Genomic DNA, 16,853 nt, shown 5'->3' with positions numbered 1-16,853 from the left:
ACAGCAAATATTTAATATTTTCATTTGCAACTTACAAAGTTTTGTGTGCAACGTGGTGGCATAAATCTCACTCCATATATATCCGGCATTTTTACACAACATGTGCTAAAAATCTGTTTAAATGTTCATTTCTAGGAGAAAATTAGATGTTTAAAAGCCGTTCTCTACTGTGTTATAAACATTCAAATGTGACCCATAAATCTTCACACTGTTTAAAAATAATTTTCTTTACTTCTTCAACACACTTCACTACAGATTTCTCAGAAAGATCATTTTTAAGAATCACTAGTTCATTTTAAAGGCTGACTGAAGGGGGGGGATGTTAGTGACACACACACACACACACACATCAGTGTCAAACTGATCAACTGGTGAGTCTAAAACTATTTTGTGCCTAAAACAACCGCACGTCACCACCGACTCTGATGCAGAGCTACTCAAACTTCTTCAGGTGGTTGTAGAGGGACTGGACGTACGTAAACACACACATGGGGTCCGGCTTGTCCCCCATCTCCAGCATGTCGTCCACTTCGATCAGGCGCAGACAGTCGGCCTGCTCCCTAAAAGCAGGAGCAGAAGCTTTATTTTTAACTCTGGAGGCTAATATTCGGTCGTGTGAACTCCGACTTTTGGACGTTGACGTCAGCCGGCTTACTCTGCTGTGGTGAAGGCCAGTTCCAGGTTGTGTTTGCGGTTGGCGGGGCCCAGAGCGTTGTAATCGAACTCCAGAGGGAAGAAGGAGTGGACGAGAGCGCAGAAAGCCATCCCGTCGCTCCAGCTGGAGGAGAAGTTCTGGATGTCGATGTTCTAGAAGGTGAAGACCTCGTCAGAGTCACTGGTAATTATTGGTGGATCCTTGTTTCTTTATATACATGGAAACTATTTATATTTGAACTGGTTGGTGCATTTACTACGGAGCCCGTGACCTGACATAGATAAAAAATAAAAATAAAAAAAAAGGATGAATTTGTTCTAACACAATAATAATTCACCTTATAAGTCATTAATAAACGTGGATGTGAGCAATATTTGGATTTACAGCAGATAAATTTACATTTCTGTTATTAAATAAGATAACTGGTTTAAAGCAATATTATACCAAGTATTTACCTGTTGGGTACGGGTGTGAGCATGGTGAATACTGACGGCAGCGAATGGAGTGTAAGTCAGTTGCTGTTTGCAGATGATACTGCACTAGTGGCTGACTCAGAAGAGAACTTGGCACATCTGGTTGAGGAGTTTGGAAGGGTGTGCGACAGAAGGAAGTTGGGAGTGAATGTGGAAAAGAGTAAGCGAGTGAGGTGAGGTGTACGAGGTTAAAGGGTGAACGTAGATTGAATGTGGCATTAAATGGGGAGTTGTTGGAAGAGGTAGAGTGTTCTCAGTAGAAGTACCATCCACTCAGTAGTTCAGAAGTACAAAAGATATGGGGGGGAATGAAGAGAGTGTTTGAATGTGGGTCACTGGGAAAGGATGCAAAAAGGAGATTGTATGAGGGTGTGGTGGTGCCTGCAGCGTTATATGGAGCTGAAACATGGAGTCTGAAAGTGGCAGAAAAGAGGAAGCTGAATGTAGTTGAGATGAGATGTTTGAGGAGTATGTGTGGTGTGACACGTATGGATCGTGTGAGAAATGAAGTTATCCGAGATGGAACTGGTGTGACGCGAGAGTTGGCTGATAGAGCAGAGCAAAAGGCACTGGGATGGTTTGGACATGTTGAAAGAATGGAGAGTGAGCGTTTGGTGAAAAAGGTACACGAATCTGATGTGAGTGGAGTGAGAATGAGAGGAAGACCGCGAATGGGATGGACAGAGGGTGTAAAAAGAGCGCTAAATGCAAGAGGGATGACTGTGGTGCAGGGGAGAGAGGTTGCTCAGGACAGGGATGGGTGGAGAGAGTTTGTGTATGAATGAATGGATGGGTGTGGTAGAGGTCTGGTCTTGGGATGAAGCGGCAAGGGGAAACCAGCCTTGGCTGAGGCCCTGCTGTGGAGATGCCCACACCGGGCTGTGCAGCTGACCCTGGTGCAGTGTGGTGTGGCTTAGACCAGTCACACACACACGCGTGCACACACACACACACACACACACACACGCGCACGCACGCACACACTGAAGGAGGAAAATGTGTGCCCTGTCTAGGCTACCCCACCTTGGTGGGACACAGCCTGGGTATATAGATAGATAGATTTACCCGGACCATGGTACAATTTTTGATAATGCACACTTCGTTAGCCTGGACAGCCCAAATGTACAGGTCAACCCCCGTGTGTGTGGTAACTTTGCAGCTTCACGGCTGTGAAGTGGACCCCAGTGTTGTCCTGGTCTGGGTGGGCGCTGTGGCGATGGTCCCGTGGACGGGCTGGCTCCTGGTAGGAAGAGATTCCCAAATACTGTTTCCTCACAGCAGAGCCGAGCCATACTTGTTTGTTTTCTTATTTATTTATTTAAAGTAACACGTGGGGGCCATGGGTCATGTGTTTTAATGGAGGGGAGTGGGAAGGGTGAAGGGTGGGTTGGGTTAAAGCCCTTCAAGCTGCACAAAATGCATGAGAAGCGCTATTTTATAAATAAAGTTTGATTTGATTTGATTTGATTTATGATTACGCTCTCAACCCAATGTTTGCTGGGGAGCCCATACCATGAAGACACTGCCTCTGCAGCTTCTCATAGACCAATATATCTGATTTTAAAGATCACTTTTGCTCAAAAAACAAACCCCAAAAAAACAAAAAACGTTAACCTGACCTTATAGCCGATGGTTTTAGAGCGACACCATTCCAGGAGAATCTGTTTGATCCCGCTGGCGCTGGACACTCCGAAGCTCTGTGAGCGCTTCAGTTTAGGTTTGGAGTCCTTTGGCCTACGGAGAGCAGAATGGAACATTTCAGGGTGAAATTTCTTTTGTTTTTAATGAAGAATTCCTTGCAGTGGTGTGAAAATCTTTGACGTGTTTGTTTACTTTGTGGGCTCAGAGTTCATCCTTTCAAACAGAGCCCGTTTGGCTTGAGCCCCGTTGGAGCGAGGAAGCGTTTGCGATTTCATCGCGTCCAGCCCCTCCGGTTTGTTTAATCTCCTGGTGAAACGGTTACAAAAAAACCCCAAACTGAAGCAGCAGCCTGAGCTTTCTGGTGTTTGAGGACAACAGAAGACTAGAAGACAACACCTTACTTGTCCAGATTTGGTGAGAATCCAGATTTTATGATCGATTTGGATGGAAGTAATTTTTCTGTGGAGAGGAAAAAGGGAAGATCAGGGATAAGAGAAGACTCAAATGTGGGAAAGGGGTCGTGTTCTCGCGACCACACCTGCAGACTGAGGAAAGCTCACGCTTCTTTTTAAACTGGGACTTGGTGTCTTGAGAACAGGAGCTTTTGAGGAAAAGAAACACAACATGTGATCAGTAACTACAGGCTTCTGTGGAAGGACTCACAATCATAACAAACACAAGCAGAAGTGTTGGATTCACTTCGTTTAAAGGGATACTCTCCGGGTTTTACTGATGGCTGCAGTGCTGCTGAAAGGCTCGGAGGCTGAGCTATCGAAGGTGGCGAGCTGGACTCGGCGTTCAGCCTGGTCATGGCAGAGAGAGCCGAGTGGGACTTGGGTTCGTTCGTGTCTGAAGAAAACATTCGAGCACATTCAGCACATAAACCTCCACCCCCAACCGGAAACCAAGAGGAAACGTTTCACGCGGTAATTCTGCAGCTTTGCACCTCGTCTAAACGGATGCTCGCTTCGCTTCACCGAAGGCGATTCTCGCGGTGATGGGTCAGGGCCTGAGACAGGAAGCGGATTGGGTTTGGACGCTGCAGGAACCTCCGAGACGCTTTTGGCTGCAGCTGGGAGGCTGAAGTGAGGTAAAGCCGGGATGGCGGCCTCTGATGGCCTCTGCGGCGCGGCGCTCCTGGACTCGTTCGGCTGAGACGTTCCTGCAGACGGAGACGATGAAACAGACTCTGAACTGGAAGACACAGAGCTGATCCCTGATCTGTTATTCCAATCAAATCCAAGCTGGATGAAACTGAAGACAGAAGCTGGAGTTTAGGAGGTTTATTTCCACAACTGTCCTGTTTGATTCTGTATTGTATGAAGAGATCTGGACCTGCTGGATGCTGATCTTCTCCTGATGCTTTTGGTGCCGATCCTGGAGACTGAGCAGGTTTGTCAGCAACCAAAACCTCTGGACTGAGTTTGGTTGTCATGGCAGTGACCGGCAGGTGTGGCTGTAGGTCATCGCTGTCTGAAAACGATTTGCAGACTTCACTAAAAACATCAGGGGGAACATTTGATCCAAACGTGAGAGCTGGGACCACGGACTGACCGGGTCTGACGGCCGTTTCCACGGCAGCAGACTCGGGGCTGGGTTTGGTGAATGCCGTCACAGGTCGGTGGGACTGGGAGGGGGCGTCGGCAGGATGGGTTACACCGCAGTGTACTGATGTGGGTTCTGAGAGCAAAAGCAAAAGCATGAGTCATCCTGTCAAGAACCTGGTTTGACGCTGGAGGAGCAGCTGCTTACCTTGCCGTTGGGGGGTTTCTTCAACCGTTGTGGCTCCATGTGAAACTTTTTTATCCCCTTTTGCATCAGTGCCCTGCGCAGATAGATAAAAAAAATCTGCTATTTTTTTAATGTCTGCTTTCATCTCGAGGTATACTTTGATAGATCAGAGAAGGGCTGTAGGGTTTGTGAGCAGCAACACCACCACCTTCATCTGACTGACTACCTCATTCAAACTTGTTCTAAATTTTTGTTTGTTAAGTTATTGGTTGGAGAAGGTACACCTAGAAACCTGCAGATCGAATATTAATTTGTAAGAGACTTTAACCATTTATGGATTTTAAAAGAAATGAATACCATCTGCTGTCTCTACATGTCGAAATGGGCTGGGAAACCCAGCCAAAAGGGCCAAAATTACAACTAAACTAAAGAAAGAAAAAAACATATAAACTTCCTGCAAGAGACCCATTTGACAAATGTAGAACACGAAAAATTGAAAAGGTTTGGGTTCAAGAACACTTTCTATAGCTCACACACCAATCGACAGAAACGAGGAGTAGCAATATTGATAGCGAACACAGTTCAGTATAAATGTAAAAGGGAGGTTAAAGATAAAGAAGGGGCGATTTATTATAATTAAAGGAGTAATTGACCAGGCAACAATAACGCTGGTAAATGTCTATGCTCCACCAGAAAGTACTAAAGAGTTTTTTAAACATATCTTTGACACTATTGCAATAGAAGCTGAAGGTATATGCATCAGTGGAGAGGATTTAAATCGTGATTATGGACTATGACCTAGACACAACCAGTAAGAATAGAAATAAGAAACCAACCTCAAAATAAAAAAAAAAATGTGGAAATCAATGGGATTTATTGACGTGTGGAGAGATCTCCATCCTCTACAAAAAGATTACAGCCACTACTCGGAAACTCATTCAGTCTACCCAGGATTGATTATTTCTTTGTGCCGAAAGATCACATGAGCACAATAATGGGGTGTTACATTGGAGTAGCTGATGCATCAGACCACAATGCCATTTATTTAAAAATTAGACTTAAGGGCAGGCAAAGAAATACTTAATGGAGGCTGAATGCAGGAATTTTAAACAACAGTGACCAAACAAATTAAAATAGACATACAAAACTATCTTGACTTAGACAATAATGGTGAATCAAATCCAGCTATTATATGGGAGGCACTAAAAGCAGTGATACGAGGGAGATTTATTGCAATTGGAAGTAAAATGAAATAAGAAAGAGTAAAACAATATGAGACACTTACCTCAGACCTGAGAGAAATGGAACAAGCCTTAAAAGACAACGCAACCAAACAAGACAGCTAATCAGTGAAACAAAAAAGAAGATTAATGATATACTCCAATACGAGACCAAAACCAGAATAAGATACTTACAACAGGACTATTACGACTCAGGCCCCAAAGCCACAAGGCTGTTAGCTTGACGAATACGGGAAAGACAAGTAGAACTAAACATTACTAACTACCCAAAAACAAATCAACTAAAATATAATCCAGAAGAAATTGAGAATATATTTAGGGACTATTATGAGGACTTATACACTGAGCCAATGACTGCAACACAAGTCAAAACTACAGGCCAATTTCTATCTTAAATGTTGACTATAAAATATACACCTCTATTGGTCTATGGTCACCTCTATGGTCACCTCTATGGTCTCGTATTGGAGTATATCATTAATCTTCTTTTAACATAGACTCCAATCATTTATATCAAATTTAATAGATGAGGACCAAACCGGATTCGTCAAAGGCAGACAAACACACCATAATATGAGGAGAACACTTCACATTATAAACAGGACACATAAAAAAATTTAACAGCTGCCTTAATAAGCTTAGATGCCGAAAAGGCATTTAATAGAGTCAATTGGGAATTTGTATATTTAACATTGAAGAAATTTGGATTCAATGAAAAAAATCAATTGAGTGCATCAGTTCTCTATATTACAAACCTACAGGTAGAATCAAAATCAACGGCTCCCTCACAAACAGATTCAGTCTGGGAGGGGGGGACTAGACAGGGCTGTTGTCTCAGCCATGTACTCTTTGCCCTCTATATCGAACCAGTAGCCCAAATGGTGAGAATAGAATAGAATAGAATAGAATAGAATAGAATAGAATAGAATGGCTTTATTGTCATTGTGCATAGTACAATGAGATTTAAGCATCACCATCAGTGCAAGAACAGTAAGGAAGGGAAAAGTAGTAAAGATAACATTGTAACATTGAGACAGGTCCCTAGGATAACAGGAATAGACATTGGTGGACAGGAACATGTCATAGGCCTGTTCGCGGATGACGTTATGGTATATTTATTAGATCCAGTCAAATCATTTGGTAACTTGATGAAGATTTATGATAGATTTGGTCAAAGCTCAGGATACAACATAAAAATAAATAAAACTCAGACACTCATGTTTAATTGCATTGCAAATCAAGGTTTAAAGGAATGGAAGATAAAATGGGATGCCAAATCACTTGAGTACTTGGGGGTGAATATACCTAAAGACCCAGCAAAACACATACACGCTAGGATTACGTGAAAGAATAAAAGTTATTAAAATGAATATACTACCAAGCCTCCTTTACCTATTTCTAGCTTTACCCGTAGAGATCCCACAATCCCAATTCCAAAAATGGGATAAACTTAGATCAAGATTTATATGGGAAGGAAAACAACCAAGAATACGCTACCACACTTTACAACTACCCAATACAAAAGGGGGAAGAGCCTTACCTAATCTAAAAGAATACTTTAGAGCTGCTCAAATACATCCTTTAGTATACTGGTGTAATACAGAGTATGTTGCCCGGTGGAAAGATATAGAACTTTTTGCACCCAAAGTCCCAATTCAAACATGTATGGGGGGAAAATGAGATCCCAGCCACTGCTAAAGAGCATTTAGATCTAAATCCAATAACATTATATACTCTTGAGAACTGGTATTATGTTATAAAACAACTAAAATTGGGGAAGGAACTTAGATTGCTGTAATGGACAGCATATGATGACAAATTTAGACCACAGATTCCAACAATGGGCTGAAAAGGGTTTTACGGCCATGTGGACAATGATAAAGAAAGGCGAAATGAGAGAATTTCAGGAACTTAAAGACACATATGGTCTAATAAACCAGAACCTATTCAGATTTATGCAAATGCGAGACTACAATGAAAAGCAAATCAAAACAGAGAAACACACAATACACCCTACAATTAAGACATTCATGACATTTATACAGGCCTACAGTGAAAATATCCCCAAGGTTCTATCCATTTTATATAAGCACCTTATGGAATCAAAAGTGGGGTCAACTCTTTATATCAAAGCAAAATGGGAAAAGGATTTGAGAGAAAAAATCTCAGAGATGTGGGACGATATGTGGAAAGTTCATCGAACCACTATGCAGTCACAAAAATGGCGAGAATTTGCTTGGAAAAACCAAACAAGATATTTTATAACACCACAAATCAAGGGCAAACTAATTAAAACTCAGCAACTCTGCTGGAGAACTTGCATGGATAAAGATTCAAATAAGACACATTTTTTTTGGGAATGTGAGAAAATAAAACTCTTCTGGGACACCATCCACTCAGCTATATGTATATAAGATACCCCTGACCGGTCTTGTGATGTATCTGGGTTACTTAAAGGGAACTGTACAAAAATCTAGTGAAAAGCTCCGTTAGTGGCAGCAAAGAAAGCCATAACTAAGAACTGGCAGAAGGCGGAGGCACCAACACACAACCAATGAATGTATATTGTGGAAGAAATCCAAACAATGGAGATACTTACATAAAAACTAAGAATGAAGGAAGAACAATTTCTGAAGGACTGGGAAAAATGGTATATGTACAAAAGAAGAAAAGGTTATGACATATAGTGAACTTTGTGTTCAGTATCCTGGAAAGGAAAACATTTCAACCTAACAAACTCTACGTACCTCCTTCTATTGAGTTTTTTTTTTCTTTTCTTTTTCGTTCAATATATAATGTTTCAATGCTTTAACTTTTTTCATGTGTTTAAAAATAATAAAAAGATATTTACAAAAAAATTCTGAACAGCTCAAAACTGAATTCATCTGGGCCGAAACCCTAGACGGACACCTGCAAACATCGACGAATGACGAACACAAGAAGCACCTATGAATGACCTACGTCAAGCATGGATCGCAAAAGACCGAAATTTCATCCGAGGAAAATGTACAAAATGTACGTAGTTGGTGTGTGACAAGGCCTTAAAAGATCAAAAGAGTTATCATTTAACGGATGACAGAACTGTCTGACGCAAGGGGATCTACGTTTCGAGTTTCTGTTATCCCAATTGCCAACTGGCGTTTGGGCCATAACCTAGGGTGCAGAGGTAGAGACGTCAACCTCTGATCCGAAGATTGCAGGTTCAGTTCCCGCCTTGCCCGTCCATGTGTCAAAGTGTCCTTGGGCAAGGCACGGAACCATTCATTTCTCCTGATGGTTGTAGGTTGCTGCCAGTGTTCATCAGTGGAGCCACCATCAGTACACGAATGTGTGTGTGCGTGGGTGAACAGGACTGTGACTGCAAAGCAGTAAAATGCTATTTATGTGTACGCTGTTTACATTTGGGGCTATTTAACCAGAACTTCCTTTTTAATGTGTCCATTATAACCTTTAATGGGAACCCTGTTGCCAAGAAGAATCAAGTATTCACCCAGATCGAGGCGTAAAGACTAAGTACTAAGTAGACTACTGTACTAACACTCTTCAATAACATCTGTTTGCATTTAGATTAAATTAAATTAGTTTAAAAACTCCAAATGAAAACTACAGGAAGATAAAAATTTTAAAGAATAGTTTTGTTTTAAGTAAATTCCCATCGTCTCAATCAAAAGAAAAGACGCGGGCGAGCTTTCCGAACAATCCTGCTGCTATTTGAATCCCAGTTGAGGTTGTTGGAGAAGGTCACACCCAGAAACTTTCAAGAATTTGTACCTCGAAATCGTGAATGAAAACAGTTTTTTTCTTTCTGCTTCGGCTAAAGTCAATGATCAGTTTAGCACAAGATAGTTCTCTTGACTCCTGCGAACCACGTTTCCTTCTTCTGCACGATGGTGCGATCCGTCATTTGAGCTGATCAGACCAACAATAGTGGTGTCGTCAGCGTATTGAACAATCGAGGTTTTAGAAGAAGTTGCAACACGATCAGAGGTCTGCAAGGGAAAAAGCAGGGGTCTAAAAGTACCACCCTGGGGGACGCCAGTACTCGCACAAAGTTCATCAGTATCAGTCATTAAGTTTGACTTTCTGTGGTCTGCAGGTGAAATCCTTTTAAAAATGGCATCATTGAGACAGGGAGATTTTATTTTGTGAATTAACTTCACAAGAATGAGAGCGTTAAAAGTCGAACTAAAATCTATGAAAAGCATTACGCTGCTTGCATAAACTCTTCACTACTGTAAAGTGTTGCATATCGGCACAAAGCCACTCATTTCTACGAGTCAGAATCCGTTCAAATGCTTGAACGGCTGAACACCGGAGAGAGGGCTAAAGGCCAACATGTCAAATAAAAAGAAATCATTTCAGGTCTAAGCAGCTGACGGCGTTTTTGACAGCTGTGGCCATCAGACCCCGGTTCCCACCGAGGGCTATTTTCGATGCTGCCATTGGCCCCCTTTGCAGGAGTTTCCGCAGCACTCTCCTTACATCCCAATATAGACCCAAATGGATGCTTTGGTCATCGGCGAGTTAGCCTGAGTGATCCAAACAATTGCTAAGTATATCAGGCCTGAGCCCCCCTCCTCCTCCACCGACCCCTCCCACAAAGTGTTGCTTTCCGGGCGGACACGCGTGGACCGTCCGTCCGTCCGTCCATCATGAGGAAGATTATCACCACGGGGATGTGAGGCCTCAACGGTAGCTGCTGCCGCAGGGCTCTGCAGTCTGGCTGTCTGACCCGGCTAATCCCCGTAACCTTTAGCTAACGCTAACGCACACATCACCTTAAAAAAACGCCTCGGCTGGATTCCACATGACGCAAAGACCGGGCGTTCTTCTGATCCACAAGAAGTGATAAAAACACTGGTTATAGATCGTAAAGTAAACCAGCTAAACTTTGGGGTTTTAGCATAACTTGCTGAAAAATAGTTCAAATAAAAGTTTACAAAGATCTAATTTTTCCAAGCATGAAAATTAATATTTTTTTTTATTGTTTAATTCACCTCTTTGCAGCTTCTTTTACAGTTTTTATCCTGGAAATCCCCAAACTAAAGATATTCAGACATTTATTTTGAAAAGATTGTAACAGTAAAGATCCTTAATTACATATACCTATACCAATTGTGTTCATTTATTCAGAAAATAAACATTTGGAGACTAAATATTTATTTTTCAGAACTTTCTTATACAGTAGAAGCATTTCAGGCAGACAATAAAAAAAAAAAACATTAAACCTCCCAAAAACAGATGCACAGTAGCTAATATAAGTAGTGTCCCCAACAAAATATTACAACAAACTAGATTCTGCATTAAAAAAAGAAAAACGGGCATTAAACAGTTTGCAGCAGTGTTACTCTTTTCCTGCAACAGTTGGGAGTTGTTGTGATATGTTGTTGTTGCTTTATGTTGTGGTCAAAATTTTATGTGTGTAACCGTATCTACCCGTACTTATTTTTCTACTGTATTGTATTGATTTAAGTAATCACGTAAAGTAAAACATACGTTTTATTAGAGATGCTACTTGATGTTCCACTAATGAAAATGTTTGTCGCATTTTTCTGATGACAGAGGACATATATGAAGAATATTCAGCTTTTAAAAATGTTTTGAAAACAAATAAAGAAAAAAAAAATTTAAAAAAAAAAGTTTTGTAAAAAGTTTTATAATGTATATTTTACTGTACATTTTATTGGTTTTATTTTTATTTTCACTATTATGTACGGCGACCTAACAAATAACATTTATTATCATAAAATTTTTTTTGTGTCTCTGAATATTTTTTGTTCAAATAGTTGTGAATCAGGAGCAGATGAAAAACTGCAGTTTGAAAAAGCTGCTAGTTTCTATGCAGAAACTACACGAGCTTCCAGCTCCGCCCCTTTCTGATGCATCAACTTCCAGACATGTGTTTTCCTCGTCTGAGCTGGAATCTAGATTAGTAAAGCACGGCGTTCCATGACTGTTCCTTGGATCTGTAACAGACTTTTCACACATGTACCACCGACGTATAGCTTTTATTCTAACTAATTACGTAACTGACGCTCAAATTTTGGGCCACATGTGGCTTTCGCGTTGATTTACGCGTGTGATTCGTGAGACATCTGCGAAAATTTCACATAAAGACCACAACTTCTCTATTTTTGTCCATGTATCTTCACGTCTGAGCAATTTTCAACTGTGTCATACAAAAATGTAGGTAGTGGCTGTGGGTCACGGTCTTTAGGTTATGAAGAAAGTTCAGCTCAAAATTGCCTTTCTGAGTATCTTAATGTTGCAGGAGCGGACCAACAATTCCTTTCGAAAAAGATCTCATTTCTGCCGTAGAAAACCCGCTTGGCGGGCCATCAAGTGGGGGTTGTGAGGGGCTGTAAGCTAGCAGGTGAGAGTGGAAACAAAGGGATGATGGGAAATGGGGGCAGGCTCACTCCAAGCCATTTCTGCCCACAACCCGGAGGTGAATTTCTAATGAACTCCTGCTGTTCTGGAGAGATTTATCATATTTATTTATTTATTTATTTATTATTTTGAAATGCTGCTTTGAAAACAGACCTAGAGATGATCAGAGTGGGACTTCAAGAACAGAAGAAGCCAAATTCTGCTGGAAACTAAAACAGTCGCAGATACTGTCTGAAATATGGATGTTTCTTTTTGGGGGGGGGTTAGAACGTGACAGAGCGTTTACGGAGCTTTGGGGTGGGGGTGGGGTGTCATGGACAAACACCAATTTGTTATGGAAGATTAAAAGAGTAAAATTAGAAAACAGTTGAGAGAGTTATTCTTCTCTGCTGGTGACAGGACACCAAAAACAAATCGGGCAGCTCTCTTATCACAGAGCGGCTCCGTCTGCTGTATGTCACAGTCGGAGGGGGGCGGGGGGCGGGGGGTAGTTGAGAAAAGACCAGGTGACATCAGCAGGCAGGAATGTGGGGGGCGAGTGTTTCAGGGGGGGACAGCTGGTCGCCTCTTTCAGGGTGTGGACGGACCGTTTTAATTGACAGACGCAATTCAACTTTCCATCGGGAGACCTGAGACCTGGACGGGCCTGGGGGGTGGGGGGGCAGAATTCCAGAGCAATTAGGGGACACGGTTTTATTTAAAGACCCACATCGGAGCGGGCCCCGGGAATTATGCCACACAGAAACTTTACTGCGTTGGACTTCTTCCGAATTGTTTTCTGCGTTTGTTTAACGCTAATCGTTGCGCTTTTGCTTAAGGGAGGTGGGGAAAATACATTTTCCCTCTTGGGGGGGGCTCGCTCAGGACTCCCTGCTGTTCGCCGGACCAGCAAGGGGTCGGAGATTTATGGCAGCGTCCCTGGTTTTTCAGCAGATCAAAGGAGTTCGCTCGCCTGTTGATGGACCGTTTCCCCACAAACTCAGGAGGGTTTCAGCTTCTAGTCTAAATTTGTCTACGTAAAGCTCAGTCAGACAGAAAGAAACAGCTGTGGACGTCTACTGCAAATGTTGGTGTCAAATTCAGGCTTTCGGGGGCTTAAAACCAAAGAGAAACTGACCTCAGGTGATGTTCTGTGACGTTGCCATTAGCACTTCTTTAACATTTTTATAATAAAAAAATGTGACTATCAGTGAAATTATCCTGTGGTGGGACGATACTGGACAATCAGACGAGCCCGCCTACAGGTGGAAACTGGTTCAAGGTGAGGGATTTGGATTTTTATCTACAAATAATTCAGTGAACCTCCTGGAATAATTAAAAATCAAACAAAAAAAAGTGTCTTTTGGTGGTTTCAGCGACCAATTTTAGCAATCTGCCAAACTTAAACTTTGTCCAAAAATTCCAATTGTACACATTTTTTCAATGCAAAAAACCATCTATGCTCTCTAGATTGGTGAATATGGACCACAGTGCATAGTGTTTGAAAAAAATGTATTTCAATGTCTTTTTAAAAACCATCCAAGTTTGGATCAGAACTCAGTGGATTTGTAAATAGATGTTTGCATATTTATGAGGTTTTTACTTCTGTTAATGGTTATTTGGTGAAATTAATCCGAAATGCTTCAAAGTCCGCGTCACCGGATGGTCCAGCACTCTATGGTCCTTATGGAGTAGTGAGGTTGGTTCAAACATCCAGAACCGACGGGCCTTTTCCTGGTACCAAAAGCTAATCGCTAAAGCTAGTTACTGAAACAGTGTTGCTGAGTTCATGGCCCCCAGTTAAAAGCAGATGAATCCTGTTTTTGTTTTTGTTTAGAAACTCTTAGCATTGAACTGAGATTTAACAAACAGCCTGTTGACGACTCTTGGAAACTTTGAATATTGCGTAACCGTCTGATGACATCATGCAGCCAAGTCGCCCGTTTTCCTCTGGGACCACGGGGCGTCGAAACTTTAATCCTCCAGATTTTAGTCCGGTTTCGTCATTAAAAACAAAGTTCAACTGTTGCAAGATATTCAATGATGGTAGAAATCTGCCCCCGAAGGGGGTATTTGCCTCAGTTGGACTGAGAGAAAGTGTTTTTGTAGCTCACTGGAGTTGGATTTGTTGACTCATTTCCTCATTTTTAACCCTTGTGGTATCCTAGGCACTTTAACATTGGGAGTGGGGTCATCTAGACCCACTAGACAGTGCTCTGAACCTTTTTTCTTCAATGATTTGTGATCTTCACTGGTGTCCATGGATTACATGAAATCTTTCCACCTTTCTCCACCTTTGCCATGGTAGGGAGAACACATCAATGTAAGGGTGGGGTCATTTTGACCCCACAAGGTAGCACAAGGGCTAATTGTCGGACAGGAGCGCACACTCGTCTCGTGAACGACTTCCTGCGCTGTCCACAGGATTAGAGGGTGTGGGGACACAATGAAAAGTCCGTACGACACGCTCGGGTCTTGCCTTTCGTGTTTTGTTAGCGTTCGCTTCGTCTTGTCGCCCCATAGAAAAAAATCGTAGAAAAAAACATGTATGTTAACGTTTTGGCTCTACGGGTTCGCCAAGTGCCCTGCGACCTTGATATTTGGTCTTGCGGGCTTTTCCGCAGACAGCCCGCATCCACCCGTAAGGACAGGTTTTTACATTCCATCATCTAAAAAAACATAAGAAACAACCAAATCTGAAAATCCCACCAACCTCACCAAACCAAGGAGCATCTGACGTCGCAGTTCCTCAAAAAAAACACTAGAGGCAGGTTAGAACAGAGAGACTCTCATATCAAAAGGCTGATCAGAGATTTTCAGAATCCGGTTAAGTGAAAGTGAGGAAACAGATGAAGGTAATTATAAATACTGTAGTCGTTAGAGAGACACTGATAAATACAGAAAAAGAACCTTTGACCTTTTAAAATGATCCCATTTATTAACCCTTGTGCTATCTTGTGGGGTCCAGATGACCCCACTCCCATTGTTAACGTGCCTCCAAGGCACTTAAACATTTGGAAGTTGGGTCATCTAGACCCACTAGAGAGTGCGCTGAACCTTTTTTCCTCAGTGATTTGTGATCTTTACTGGTGTCCATGGATTACATGTAATCTTTCCACCTTTGTCATGGTAGGGAGAACACGTCAATGGAAGGGTGGGGTCATTTTGACCCCACAAGATAGCACAAGTGTTAAAAAAAAGAACCAACTTTCTGGTCATTTAGTCTCCCGTGGTCATCAGTCTTAACCCTTTGGGTTCTGGTCCTTAGCTTGGGTCAACCTCCAATCCCAGTCACTGATGCTGGAAATCCTTTAGGATGCTGGAATCAAAACCCCAGAGGAATATGTTGAAGTTGGATACTCACATTAAGTTCTGCGTGCCTCCTTGCTCTCCATGGAGGAGGAGCCGTTGAGCCACCAGCAGGAGCAGCAGGAGCATTTCTCGACGGCTCTGAATGGGAGCAGGTGGATTCTGCAGAGTCGACCGGGCTGGTCTGGTCCTCCTCGGTCTCACCGTTCTCCACACTTTCCCTCTGACTCCTTTTCTCCTCGGGGAGGCTCCTCTGGAGCGCCTCCACCAGCTGGCTGAGGGCCTCCAGCTTGGCCCCGAGCTGCCGGTTCTCCTCCTGCAGCCTGGTCACGGCCGCAGCCAGGGGTCCGTTGGCGACGCACAGCTCGTCGATCCTCTGATCGATGCCGCGCTTGAAGGCGTTGACGTCCACGTGCACCTCCTTCACGGCCGCCTGCAGAGTCGCCTCAAACTGGGAGAGGGCTTTGCTCACCGTCGCCTCCTGGTCTTTGGCTTCCTCCATGGTTCCTGCGGAGACCCTCTACCTTGGCTTTGCGGTTGAAAACAGTCGCTGTTCCTCCGAATCTGAACGTTTAGAGCCTCCACCTCTTTAAAGTCCCATCAGGCTCCATGGACAGCGTCTCCAGAGCAACCCCCCCCGTCTGGTCAAAGCAGGAGAACTTGTGTATAAATCATGGAAGAAACTCACACAGGGACGTCCTGGAAGAGAGGAGATCCCACTGACCTGCTGCTGCCGGCCCGCTCAGAGCGCCGCTCCAGCTGAGTGGATCTCCTGCGGGTGCAGCAGGTTTGCTTCGGTATTTTGAGACATCCAGGGGGCGGGAAAGATCAAATGTGGAGGAGGGGCCAGAGTTATTCCAATGCTGTGACCTCTCTGTGCTGAGGCTGAACCCGGCGCCGCGGGACGGCCCAAAAGACAGTTTTCCGTCCGGATCGGAGAGGAGCGGGCGGAGCAGACGAGAACCGCAGCAGAACCTCTGCACTGAATGGATTCAATGTCAGGTTCTGCATATAGAAATGGATTCTAACACCTTTATTTTATCATCTATTCATACCTGCATATGTTTGCACACAGCGAGTACCCGATGGAAAAGAATTTTGGTCGCAGTGACCAACCCCTCCCCCGAAAAAAGAAAGCCATAAAAAAAAATGAATGGGGCCAAAATCTCCTTCGAGGCTCAAAAAAGTGTTTTTACATTTACTAACAGAAGCAAAACACGCCTGCTGTGGGTTTCCAAAGGGAGTTTGGAACTTATTATGGGATGGTTACAGGACCTACAGCCTAAAGTGTTATATTTGGCGATTCACAGATTTTTGTGCAATTTGGGAAAAAGAAATAAAGAAACTTTTGTTTGAATGATCTTCACGAAATTTCACACCACAAGGTTGAATCTACAACAGCAACCAAAGTATCGTTGACCTTTGACCTCATGA

At 43.0% G+C, this 16,853-nt stretch overlaps 1 protein-coding gene across 1 annotated transcript; it reads right to left on the bottom strand.

Annotated features, from left to right (window-relative positions):
• Positions 1-211: 211 nt before the first annotated feature.
• LOC101165995 (uncharacterized) lies at positions 212-16,853 on the bottom strand. The gene is made up of 13 exons (XM_011483947.4): positions 16,144-16,853; positions 15,475-16,060; positions 4,522-4,594; positions 4,324-4,449; positions 4,105-4,242; positions 3,716-3,931; positions 3,469-3,618; positions 3,308-3,370; positions 3,171-3,228; positions 2,962-3,075; positions 2,748-2,862; positions 656-807; positions 212-560 (listed from the first exon to the last, which is right to left on the bottom strand). Exons 2-13 carry the CDS (start codon positions 15,919-15,921, stop codon positions 434-436), a joined length of 1,779 nt encoding a protein of 592 aa, XP_011482249.1. The 5' UTR covers positions 15,922-16,060; positions 16,144-16,853; the 3' UTR covers positions 212-433.

This window comes from Oryzias latipes, chromosome 14, assembly GCF_053564925.1.
Source record: "Oryzias latipes strain Hd-rR chromosome 14, Olatipes_Hd-rR_3.1".
Taxonomy (NCBI): domain Eukaryota; kingdom Metazoa; phylum Chordata; class Actinopteri; order Beloniformes; family Adrianichthyidae; genus Oryzias; species Oryzias latipes.
This window is presented reverse-complemented; position numbering and strand designations above follow the sequence as displayed.